This window comes from Physeter macrocephalus, chromosome 1 (assembly GCF_002837175.3).
Source record: "Physeter macrocephalus isolate SW-GA chromosome 1, ASM283717v5, whole genome shotgun sequence".
In the NCBI taxonomy this organism is placed as follows: domain Eukaryota; kingdom Metazoa; phylum Chordata; class Mammalia; order Artiodactyla; family Physeteridae; genus Physeter; species Physeter macrocephalus.
The window spans coordinates 63,565,243-63,578,884 of NC_041214.2; the positions used below are offsets into that span (position 1 = coordinate 63,565,243).

The 13,642-nt window shown below is 35.5% G+C and overlaps 1 protein-coding gene across 11 annotated transcripts in view; it reads right to left on the bottom strand.

Annotated features, from left to right (window-relative positions):
- The window catches only part of PHC3 (polyhomeotic homolog 3), an 88,339-nt gene that overhangs the window by 45,636 nt on the left and 29,061 nt on the right, over positions 1–13,642 (bottom strand). For 10 of the 11 annotated variants that reach the window (XR_008616926.1, XR_003680284.1, XR_003680285.2 and 7 more), the window contains 3 exons: positions 8,990–9,236; positions 2,000–2,871; positions 1,658–1,705 (listed from right to left, as the gene is read on the bottom strand). Coding sequence is in view for 8 of the 11 variants with exons in the window: in XM_028491095.2 (XP_028346896.1) it covers positions 1,658–1,705; positions 2,000–2,871; positions 8,990–9,236 (1,167 nt within the window). In the remaining 3 variants the exon portion in view is untranslated. The remainder of the gene's footprint in view (positions 1–1,657; positions 1,706–1,999; positions 2,872–8,989; positions 9,237–13,642) is intronic. The other variant, XM_024124361.2, reaches the window with a different exon arrangement.

The window sequence follows — 13,642 nt, forward strand, 5'->3', positions numbered from 1 at the left end:
CACATCTCTTAGAAGTATCTCTCTACTTTTGAATATTTGAAACAACCAGGAAATTGTGAACAAATGTGTAATTCATGAAGAAATGTGATGGTTAAAAAAATTGATTTGATAAAGGTAATAAAAGAAAAATACAGCAATTTAATAAATAGGCAATGGTACTCAAAGAAAGGTAAAAGATAAGAATGATAACATGGAAACATCTGTAGCAAATATGACCATACCAGTGATAGCAGAGAAAGTTATTCTTCTCATGAAAAAAAAAAATTCTAAAAATGAGGTAACATAAATTAAAAAAAAAAATTAATAGAGGGCAGAAAATAATAAGATACTAGATATTTGTAGCTTTAATTCAAGTGTTGTTATGTTTTTGATATTTCCATCCCAAACATGTTCCTCCAAGGTCTGCCCTAACAAAAATAATTAGAAAAATATAAGGTATATAGAGAAATTTTTTTTTTACTTGTTAAAAACCAATTCACTGAACTAGAAAGTGAGAATATAAATTCAAATTAAATTTGATTTCTTTGAAGGTACTGTACACTTTTAAGCCTGTGTTTTTATATTACAATATCCATTGTAAACTCTTCAAAAATCCATTAAAAGAAAATAGAGACATAATAATTGAAATACAAACTTATTTCTAGATGCCCATTGTTGTCTTTGTCAAGTTCTGTTCTTAATAAAAGTGAGTAGGAAGTGGAATTCAATCTCTTCATGCCTATTAAGATCAGTCAGAATGACAAAAATAAAGAATCTATAAATTTGCATCCTGAGAACCAAAATGTTTCCCATTAAGGAAAAGACTTTGAAACTCCTTTCCTTTCTGAGTTTATGGTTACTAGCCTTTAAGTGATAAAATCTCTTTAGTGAGGTTTGATATAAAACCTCCTTTGGGGGGTGGTGGTGGTGGTGGGATGAACTGGGAGATTGGGATTGACATGTATACACGAATATGTATAAAATAGATAACTAATAAGAACCCACTGTATAAAAATAAATAAAATTCAAAAAAAGTAAAAAAAAAAAAAAAAAACCTCTTTAGAGAATATTGTTTTCCTCAGTTATAAATTAATTATGAATTTGATCATTCTAACATAAAGACCTTATTTCAATTTTTATTATAAATTATTTTATAAATTTAAAAAGTCCTTTATAGAATGTTTAAAAGAAAAGCATTTTTCAGGATAATTTTCCTCTGTAGGCAATATGTACCATTTCTAGAGGTTTATTTTGATAAATTTCACCACAATCTGTTACTCAAAACTTTTACTCCTCCCAGTGGATTTTTTCATCCTCAGTATTCAACTCATCCACTGAGATTTTCTTAGCTTTTTAAATGAGAAATATTTTAAGTATATATTCTCCCTTAGTAGAAATTTAAAAATCAGAAGTTCAATAATTCTGAAAGATGGCCTACAGTTAATGTTTTTTTTGCAAAGTTGGATTCTTTCCTAGAATAACTGGTTTTTACAAAGTTTTAATTACAAAATACAAGTTTACCAAAAAATTACATCATAACAAGCATACCTCCACCTTGAAGCAAAAGCCCCATAAAGGCCTAGTACTTCAGAATGCATACAACCTAAAAGGTTAGCTAGATAAACCATACGTTTAAGAACATACAAGCCAACAGAAGGGATCTATGAAGGATAATCACCTTAAGAGAAAAAACTTTGTGCAGATGACACTGGTTCAAATGCATTCCCTTGGGGAAAAAAAATCAACTCTGTAAAGATAGCAGATGGATTTGTTTAAATAGTAATAAAATTAACGAGGGACTTTAATAACCATCACAAATTATCAAGCATGCAACCATACTACAACAAAAGGCATTTTTTTTTTTTTTGCCCATATAGCATGTATGTCAGATACTGCCAGATGGAAATTTCAAGCTTTTTAAATTCATTGGCATTTAGATCTAATGATATAACATAGCGTGGGAGAAAACTGTTTTTACTTTCAGTTCGGCAAGAAAGTCAAAGAGCTTCCAAGGGCTTACCACTGGTGGATCAACGGATGCTGGTGGTTGTACTTGTAGGTTTACCGCAACAGTCTGTGGAGGAGGAAGAGTCTGAAATGGCAACTGGACCAAAGCTTCTGCAGCTGGAAGCTCCTCTTCTGACACCAAAGCATTCTGCACCAAAACCTGGCCCTGGGACAGAATTTCAGGCTGCACTTGTAAAGATTGCATAGACTGCAAGGGCAGTGGTGGAATCTGAGCTGGAGGAGATGTCGACATCTGCGGAGGGGTTGCAATTGGGATTGGAGAGGACTGCAGGGTTGAATATTGCTGGTGTGATGCTGGAGACACAATCTGCTGACCTGGGGACACCAAGGCGGACTGCTGAACTGGGCCAATGTGTACAACAGGGGAAGCTGGAAGTGGAAGATGGGATGGAAGATTCAGCTGTGCTGTAGGTTGCACCTGATTAGCAGTGGACTGCTGCAAGTTTGACCCTGGCTGTAGAGCTGATGACACAAGTGGGTGTGGCTGAATAAGTGCTTGTGGATGAATAATTATAGTAGGAGACTGACTTGGTGAATGAGGTGGTGGAGGAGACACCACTACAGACTGCTGTGCTGACTGTGACTGGCTAGGAGACACTGGTAAAGGAGGGGGATGACTCTGAATTGGGGAACAATGCTGTGACTGGGCACTACTGGGAGCTGGAGGCAGGCCATGGTTTTGAAGTGGTAAACAGTGCTGGGATGGCGGTGGGTCTTGAGTTGGACTTTGAAGTGTGATTGGCTGAATTTGCTGTTGCTGCTGTTGTAGCATCAGCTGATGGTGGGAAACTTTGGGAGGTGGTGAATGAAGAGGAATCTGCTGATGTTTTATTAGAGGATGAGGCTGAATTGGAGGATATGAAGCTGTGAGAGAAAAAAATGACAATTAGTATTTATTTCAAAAATAATCACATAAATTTAAAAATAAATCTAAAAGAGGAACGTTTTCGCATCAGAAGGTCATAATAATCAGAAGTCTATTACAAGTCTTCCCAACAAGAATGGCTCAAAAATGTAATGACAAACAACTTTTCCTTGGAAAACTACATAATTTCATAAAACAAACTGTACTGTGATAAGTTCCAAAAGAAAACTGCCTAAAACAATTGATTCATAAATCTGAATTTATATGATTTATTCTTATTAAATTTTATATGTCACCAGAATATTTCCATTAACTTTTAACAAAGTTTATCCACTTGAATTCCTTCTCTGGGAAGAAGAGGAGTGTAACTGAACAAGTGTAATATAAATAAAGATAACTTCAAAATCATAAAATAAAGGTCTCATCCTTTCTAATCCATGTCTAAACATTCTTCCAACTAACAGTCAATGTAATTACCTACAAAGCTTCCCAAATAAGTTCCCCAATTTGAACCGACATGAATAGTTGGTACTATTTGACCCAGGAAAATATTTTGTATAAAAAGTTAATTCAGTTAAGCAAAACACATGTGTGAATCCTACAGCATGGTTAAATAATCACAGTAACTAAGAAATGAAATTTCAGGGGCCATTCCAAATCCAGGAGAGCAATAGTTTTGCTTGCAGAAAAAATGACGCAATCAGCCATGCTGTCTAGACAAATGATCTTGTTTTACTTCTCTCTCCCACATACACTAAAAAAAACCTACAGTAATCTATAAGTGATAATACCAGTTTTCTCCACAAGGGAGCCACTCATAACAGGAAATATGTATATGTAAGAATTAGCAAAATCAAGTAGTAAGTAGTTTCCACATCATTATGCCTCTTCTGCATACTGACTGGTGCATATGTTCACACAGAGGGAGATGCTGGTGAAATCCTCTCTATCTAAATAAGAATGGAAACTGGGTTCACTAGAAGATAAACTGAAAAGATTACTTAATATTAATATCATGTAATATTATCACATTTAAAATATACCTAAAGACAGGCAAAAATTTTTTCTTAATCTCAGACTGTAATGCTTTGTATCTATTTTTACATTCAACCATTATTTGTGACAAAGACCTTACAAAAAATTAACAACTTTTTTTCAACCTTTCTGTATTTGGTTGGTTATTATTTGAAATTCTGGAGATTCTTTAAGGAAATTAACATCTGATTAACATCTCAAGAAAGAAGCATTTAGAAGGTTCAACAAATACCCACGAATTGTTAAAAACAAAATGGAAATTAGATCTAAAATTTCATTTAACAAAGTAATTTTCATATAACTAGACTAGCATTTCAAACTAAGACCGAAAATTTTATGTCAGCACTTTATAAATGTGTTGATAAAGACTCTCTATTATAAAGTATTCAAAAAAATCTTGGACTTCTATAGAGTACCTTTCCACCAAGGGGCTTAAGATGCTTTCACATCTCTCTCCTTTGTACTCACAAAATGCCTGTTGAGTAGGTACCCTTTTACAGATAAGGAAATAGCGGTTTAGCAAAGGCCCACTTTAATTCAATTTTTAAGTTATAATTAAAATTTACCATATTCTTGAAGTACAGTGGAGATTATATTCATGGGAATAAAAAGTCTTTCTGTGCTCTAGCAAGTAAGCAATCTTTGCCTTCTAGAGCTGGTAATTCAATACAGTAATAGTTATCCTTTCAGCTAAAAAATTTTTCTTTGATCAGAAATCAAAATGAGTCTATATATTTTATATTAGTCCATAAGTCCAACTGACAAGCACATATACTACAGAATAACTGTGAGGATATCTTAAACAATACTTCCATATAAGAAAAGTCCTAGTGTTCTGGAGAATCATGACGTGTGTTAATTTCTCTGATTTTAATAAACACTTTAGTACTGTCAGGGTGGCCTTATAACTGGAGAATTAATGATTGGCATCATCTCTCACATATGCAACAGAACCTTTTATTATTGCAAATAATTAAATATATTATTTTAAATTATTAAATATATTATTTCATTCAGTAGTTACTACAACCCCATGAGGTACATAGGGTACTATACTAATCCAGAATATTTCAAGTGAAGAAACTTTCAGTAGTGAAGTGACTTGCCTAAAATCACCTGGCTATTAAGGGGCAATGCTGGGTATAAAAGAATCCACAGTCTTAGCTGAGTCTAGGTTCCTATTATGGTCTAAATGTTTGTGTCCCCCAAAATTCATGTTGAAGCCCTAACCCTTAATGTGACTGTGTTTGGTAAGGGGGCCTCTAAGGAAGTAATTATGGTTAAATGAGGTAAAAAGGGTGAGGCCCTGACCCAACAGGATGAGACAGCAGAGAACTCGATATCCTCTCTTCTTGCACTCAGATGAAAGACTGTATGAGGACAAACTAGAAGGCAGCCATCTGCAAGCCTGAAAGAGAGCGTTCACCAAAAACCAAACACTGCCAGTTCTTGATCTTGAGCTTTCCAGCCTCCAGAACTGTGAGAAGATAAATTTCTGTTGTTTAAGCCAGCGGTCCCCAACCATTTTGGCACCAGGGACCAGTTTCATGGAAGACAGTTTTTCCAGGGATGGGGAGCGGGGCAGATATGGTGGTTCAGGCCGTAATGCAAGCAATGGGGAATGGGGAGCAGGGGATGAAGCTTCACTACTCACTCGCCTGCCGCTCACCTGCTGCTGTGTGGCCTGATTTCTAACAGGCTGAGGACCACTACTGGTCCGTGGCCTGGGGGTTGGGGACCCCTGGTTTAAGCTATCTAGGCCATGGTATTTTTTTATAATCACCTAAGCAGACTAATTAGGCTTTTCACTACATACTGGATTAATGTCTGCAAAAAAAGATGCATATTTTTTCTAACTAATTCCATAAAAGCTCTAAAGACTGAGCTCTAATATAGTTCAGGATAATTTCCAGACATTTGGTTAAAGTTTGCCTTTATTTTATATATTAAAAATAGGATTAATAAATATCAAGTGGGAATTCCACCCTCAAGAAGAAATAATGAAGAAAACTAAATGATGTTAGCACCCTAGAAATACATGTAAGAAAATAATAACCATGTCTGTTATATGTCTATTATAATAATTACTAGACTATACTATGTTAGAATACAAGCAGATTTTTTTAATACTTGAAAGTGACCTACAAGAGAAGCATTTTTCTAATTGAAGAATAGGACAAATTACTAATTCAAGAATCTAAAAAATAAATAAATAAATAAAAATCTTAACTTCAGACTAACTCCATACCAACAAGAGCAGAAAAACTAAAAGGGTAGAAAAATTATAACTGCTGCCTTGCCAGGAGATACAAATTGCTTTGAATAACTGCATTTTTAAGTTAAAATTGAATTTTTAAGTTTGGAAGCTGCAAAGGTTTATGTGGCTTAGGGTGTTCCATTTGGTTTTATTTCTAAAAAGTAACACCACAGAAAACTGGAGTTTGGTTAATACACATTAAGCTCTAAATCTGGAATTGCAATTGTCCTGAAGTCTCAGGATGGTGTAAGGCCCCCTTACTCTTACTCTTTGATGGTTTTAGCTTACTGGTCTCCTCCATACTTACATAAAATACTGGCCATCAGAGGAAGGCAACTATAAAGATATTATCACACTATCAATGAAAAGGGGAAGAATAAGTGTTAACCTAGAACCAGATATTGTGAGTTCAGGGGGAATGAAAATCCAAAAGCAGATCTCTTTGCTTGAACTAACCCTGAAAGAGTTTCTACCTTTCTCTTTGAAAGGAAATTAACCTACCCTCCATTATAATCTATCAAAACTATAGAAATCACTATAAATTGTCCCCTGAGCAGTCATTCCAAGCACAGTGGGTCACTGCCTCTCCACACTAACTCCTTCCACCAACACTGGCCAGGGAATTCCCTGGCGTTCCAGTGGTTAGGACTCCGCGCTTTCACTGCCGAGGGCATGGGTTCAACCTCTGGTTGGGTAACTAAGATCCCACAAGCCATGGAGCGCAGCCAAACAGAAAAACAAAAAAAAACACTGGCCAGAGGCTAGTTTGAGGCTAAGAATACTCTGGACAATACAGTACAAAAATCCTATTATCATGCCATATAGATAACAGGACCTTGCACACAGATGTTTATAAAAAAGAATTCACATCTAACCATACTATGAATGGATTTATTATTTATACATTCTAACAAACTCTTCACTTATCTAAGATTCAGATTGAAGAATTCTAAGCAGTGATACCTAGTTAGTACAAATGGAAAAAACTGTGCTATAATTTCCAAAATTCAAATGGAAAAAAAAATCAACTATTAATCCAACAAATATTTACTGTTGTCCACCTATTACAGATATAAGTACATATAAGGCACAACTTGGTGCTGTCAAGATAAAAGAATGAAAAGGTTAATCTGAAAAAGGATTAAAAGACTTAATAAATGTAAAGTACCTGACACGTAGGTGCTTAATATTAGTTCCCTACCCTCAAAGAGCTTACTTACTGTCTAGTAGAAAAGCTAAGATCAATAAGTATATAAATAACTATAAAAGAAAAAGTACCACAAAGAAATATAAAAATGCTATACAAGGGACTTCCCTGGTGGTCCAGTGGCTAAGACTCCGCACTCCCAATGCAGGGGGCCCAGGTTCGATCCTTGGTCAGGGAACTAGATCCCACATGACACAACTAAGAGTTCGCATGCCACACCTAAATATCCCACATGCCACAACTAAAAGATCCCCGCATGCTGCAACTAAGACCCAGTGCAGACAATAAATATATTTTTTTAAATGCTATACAAGTTCAGAGGGATGAGAGATTTCTAACTAGAGGAATCAAACAATTCAAAGATCTTGAGACTGCGTGATATAGAGAATGTTGGCAATATCAGCACAGAGGAAACATAAAAAGAGAAAAGGCAACCTTCAGCAGTGTAAAATGAATCTTTAAAAAGTAATGCAGGGCTTCCCTGGTGGCGCGGTGGTTGCGCGTCCGCCTGCCGATGCAGGAGAACCGGGTTCGCGCCCCGGTCTGGGAGGATCCCACATGCCGCGGAGCGGCTGGGCCCGTAAGCCATGGCCGCTGAGCCTGCCCGTCCGGAGCCTGTGCTCCGCAACAGGAGAGGCCACAGCAGAGGGAGGCCCGCATACCACACACACACACACACACACACACACACACACACACACACACACTTTCAATAAACAATAGTTAAACTGATATAAAAACATATGTAGATATACCAAGAATAGGAGAGATCTAAGTATGCTTAAGAAGCAAAAGAAAGGATCCAACATGAGGGGGACAAAAGATGCCTATAATAACTATGAAAGAAGATCAGGAGCCAGTAAAAAAGATGCAATCAATGACCCAAGGAAATAGTGCTAACTTTAAAGAAGAAAGCAGATAATTCCTTATCCTATTAGAAGTGAAGAAAGCTCAACACTGAGAAATTCTGAGACGAACAGAAGACATGGTAAGGAACTGAGTCAGCACGGCCCCAGAATTTCCAGCATGAGAACCATGAAGCAACATTATCTGTAGATGGCAGAGGGAGCACACATGGGATTCAAAGGTCGATGAAAATGAAAACGACTCAGTTGATTCCCTGACATTCGCCTCTCAGAGATGAAATCAAAGATGGAAAAAAAGCAACAGGGTGAGGAAAATAATTATGCATAATCCTTATCTTTGGAAACTGATAAATTCCTCCCACTTATGACAACACTAAAGAAAAATATATACTTGCTTTTTAAAAAAGCTTTTAATTTTGTTCCACTAAAGCACATTAAACAAACCACAAGCATATTTTTTTAAAGCTAAAAGGTTTTATCGACATAACAGAAGACCAGCACATGATGAAGATGTTAATCAAATGTCAACTGACCCCAAAAAATCTATTTTATTATTATAATTTGTTTTAGCTGTTGGGCTCTTTTGAGTTCTCTTTTTTCAAGCTACACTACTGTTCTTTTGTTAACTTATAAAATCCACATTTTAAAATGTTTTAAAAGTATTCTCATTCAAGTAATGGACATCTTTTGTTTTGCTCTGCCTGCTAAGGAAATGAATAATGCAACTATTTTCGACAAAAGCTTTATCCCACCTGGTGCTATTAACTGGTGAATACTTGATGTCCGGGTGACAGCTGTGCTTCGTGATTCCAGACTTGGACTTTCTCCTTTCTTATTACTTTCTGGAGAAGGATCTCGTTGGCTGATTTTAGAACTGGTCACTGTTGTTTTGTTATGACAAATTGTCAATGACTGAGTTTGACTAGTACTTTTTGGCGGACCATTTTGTGAGCTAGATAATACACCCAACTTCTGGCTGCGTAATGTTAAATTCTGAACCTAAGAACCACATAACAAAAAATAAGGATGAAACAGATGGTATTAATTGATGTGGTAATCATTACCATTATAACAACAATGACAGCACATTTATATTATGCTTTTTATATTACGCATAAAGCTATAAGCACTTGAAACAACTAATTAACCCTGAAGGAAAGGGGAGCTATTATTCTAAGTAATCATATCTTAAACATTAAGTGGCAATTTTTTAAAAAAGACATTAAGGAAAAGAATCATTAAGAACTAAATGAAAATAGAATATATATATATATATATATATTGCAAATGAACTATCAATATGAGGAAATTACTCTGCAACATACTGCATTTTAAAGTTACCAAGTCAGAGACAGTCAAAAGGAAGGAGAAAGAGGAAGAGCATTCCAGGCAAAGAGGAAAACTTGAGCAAAGCTGCAGAGGCGGGAGAGCCCAGGGCGTGGAGGGAAGAATGAGCAATTCCTTCTACTCTACTCTGAGCTCTCCATGACAGGACTGTGAAACATTTCAAGGCTACAAGTCCCTCATAAACTTGTGAGAAATTACTACACACAATTAGGACAGTGTGGATACAATATTGCTATCTTAATAAAGATCAGAAAGATAACAAAAAAAGAAAGTTAATAGGTCTATAGAGATTATAAGGGAACACTAATCTTCTAAGTAAGAAAACAAATTCATGAAATCACCTACCCCATTGTGATAATTATGAAAAGCATTTCCTATTAACTAACTTTAAAGAGTTAGTGAGATTTTGTTGTGGTGGTTATGAAACACTCATTTGCCTTTGAGAACTAGATCTCATGAACTAAAGACATCGTGCATGGCCTTGAAATGGTTTACGTGATGACTCCTATCTACACCGGGGCTATTCTAAACACACTGCCAGTCCGGATGGTGGCAAGGATTATCCCAATTACTTTCACCTGAGGTCTATAACATTTTCAAACAGCAAGGCAGAACATGCCTCTCCAATAGCTTCCTAACCTTTTGCCTCAGAAATGAATGCACCTAATACATTTATGCTAGCACTGGCCCTGGGAGGGAAACTGAAGTAAGAGAGATTCTAAAGTAACAAATATATTATTGCTTTATGAATGTTCTTCAGTTTCATGTGTGTTCTGTCTCTACAACTGTATCATTAACTGATGCTCTATACCTTCTCTTTCCAAGTGCCAATGCAGTGTTCAGCCAACAGCAGATGCTAAATAAATGTTTACTTCAGGGCAGTTGAAGTTTTAATCAGTTCTATTCTAAGCTACTGAAAGAATTTTCTAAGTGAGACCATATGGAGCATCTTCTCTGATTTTTGTCAAATATTTCACAGCATTGTAAAATGGACTAATTACTGCTGTATTACTGAAATTTAATGCAAAAAAAATATGCTAAAATCCAGATTTCTCAGCTTGCCACTCAAAGCCCTCCACAGTCTGGGCCCAAAGTGCTTTGAGCTCCTTTTTCCACTATTCTATTTCACAATCCTCATACCCTAGCCAAACAGTTCTGCTCACCCTTTTCCAAACATACCTTGCACTGCCTTCATTTAGAGCCCTTGCTCAAATTCCTCTTTCCTCAACTCTGTCTCCTGAAGCCCAACACAGTGCTCAAGACCAGTAAAATTCCTACCCATTCTCCCAAAGAAACCTCTCGAAGTCTCTGGTTAGAAATAATTTCTCCTCCCCTCTATGCTTTTCCCATAGAATTTGGATCATAGTGGCCTATACCAATGACAAACATCTAGCTTGGTTTAGAATTACTAATGTGTGTGTCTGTGAAATACTGAGACTGACTGGCAGGCTCTCATCTCTGACATTCATTTTTGTACTCCCCGCAATTCCGGCTGCAGACATAACAGAAACTACACAAGTCTGAGGTATTCTCCTATATCTGATTCTGAACAAAGTATTGCATGGATTTTGTTGCTCTTGTTGTTAAGTATCTTGTTTTATTTATGGTTTTCTTAAGCTAACATTAAAATCTGTTCATGTTTTACCAAAAGAAATCTCAACAAATGTCTAGCAGAGGAATATTAAAATCTCTCAGGAAGCAAGGGAAAAACAGCAAGAAATTTAACATCTGCCATAAATAATGTATAAGGTGGACCACAGAATGATGGTAATCAAGGTCTGAACTATAACCTGAAAAACAAAAGCTTTCCTTCAAAGGAAAAGCATATTCAGAGTAAATGAAGATCTGACACAGTGAACCCTTAAGCTGTAGCAGTCCATTTCTATAGAATATACTTTTTTCTTCTAATTTTCCTTTTGTTTTCTGGAATTCTGAAAGAAAACGTACGCATGTGTATATTATATACTATATGTTATTTATATGAATAGATAACTTTTAGAATATGGCTTTACTATCTATGGTCATCTTGGCTTAAATATTTACAATAAATTTCAAACATGTAAACTATACTCCTAAAGCATATACAGAACTAACTGAGCTGTTAATAGATCACATATTCAGATTTCCTTGACAGAATTTCACTTTTAAAAAGAACCCACCCTTTCTAAGATAAAGAATATTATGGCATCTAATGCCCAACTTTAATTTCATCTGAACTTTTCCTAAGATCAGTTTGTGGAAACTTTCTGACTTTTGAAAAAGTCTAGATTTCCCACAAAATATTTTTGCTAATTTCACACCTTACATTTTTATAGTGGATTACCCAAATACTCTCACTTCAGTTTTTTAATTTGGATCTAACAAATAATGTGTGAATTATCATAGGATCTCTTCTTTGGAGATAAAGAAATTAAGAGTTCATGTCACACTGCCAGCAGTAGAACTGTTTCTAGCTTTTAAATCTAAAAGGCTGTTTTCGCCTCAATTCTTACAGAATTGCCCAGAGAGCCTTGGTAAGATTTCTTACTTTTCTATAACATACTTTTAGTCTTATGATATCTTTCTGAAAGTCACATTTTTTTTTCATGATAAGGAGAAGAGATGGAGCATTTAAAATGGTAAAGGTAAGATATTCCAAATTTCTCATTTTTTTACAGTATGCTATAAATTTTAATACTGAGGAAAAATTAACTGTTATACTGACTTTTGTCAGTTAAAGAGTATTAAAATAAAACTTCAAATTTGGTATTTCTCAATTACAAACAAATTAAATGTTTTAAAAACTGCAAATATATGTTTAAAAATTAACGAAGTGGAGCACAAATTTTTCAAAACTAACAGTCCTGAACTTGAGGAAAGTTACCACTAGAATATTCAAAATATTAGCATCACCTACCACTGTCAGCCTCATTCACTGCCACTTCTAAAGCACAGCAAAGAAAAACATTAGTAGAGAAGTTCCTAAAGGTCAATCCATCCCTCTAGTTCCTCAGTCTATCCTTGAATTGAGTCAGATTATTAGAGAGCCACATACCTATACACATCAAAATGGACCCCAAAGAGCTAATTCTATAAATTACTTTGACTATGAGAACCCACAAAACAGACTGTGCTCTACAGAGTGTGTTAGTTGTATTTTCCTAATAATTGGTTTATTTTACCTTGGAAACTGCAAATCCTTTAAATGGTTGAGTTTCTCTCTTCACTACTAGCTACATGAAAGCTAAGAACCAAATTCATGACTCATCTTTAGACAGTGCATAACAAAAACAGTAATTAGTAGCATGTGATATCTTATGTGCCAGGCACTATGCTGAGTGCTTTATTTATGATTACTGTCTCATTTATTCCTTATAACAACTCTGAGCTATTACTTCCAGTTCACAGTGAAGAAACTGAGGCTTAGCATAAGTAATAACAACACCTAACATTTAGTGAGTGCTAACTAGGTAACAGAAACTGTTCTGTTTTTCATTTATTAACCTATTTAATCCTCATTACAACCCTACGAAGCATTACATTTATTTTATTTTATATTGTTGAAACTGAGGTTTAAGGATATACAATGAGAAGGTGGTAGAACATGTATTTGAATCCAGAGAATCTGGCTCCAGAGTCCAAACTTATAAACACCATGCTATACTATGACCTATTCAAAATCAACCAACTGGCAAGTGACAAACCAACTGTTGCTGAAGTCAGAATATAAACCCAGGTCTTCCTATTCTCCCCTTTGCAGAAAAAGTACTAATGAGTACCTACAATATTCTACACACTAAACATATATTACTCACTCTTCAATGTACCCTGCAAGTATGTATGACTATTAGAGATGTTTGGTAACTTATCTAAAGTCATACAACTAATAAATGACTGCAGTGGGAGTTGAACTTAAGCCCATGCAGGACTTCATGCATGTAATTTCAATGGCAACCACACTCCTAGCTCCATGTCACTTTACCATTCTGGAAGTTGACAGGTTTTATAAAACCAAACCAAACCAAACCAAACCAAAACAAAACAAACAGGAAGATAATTACTTCAACAAATTCATTCCA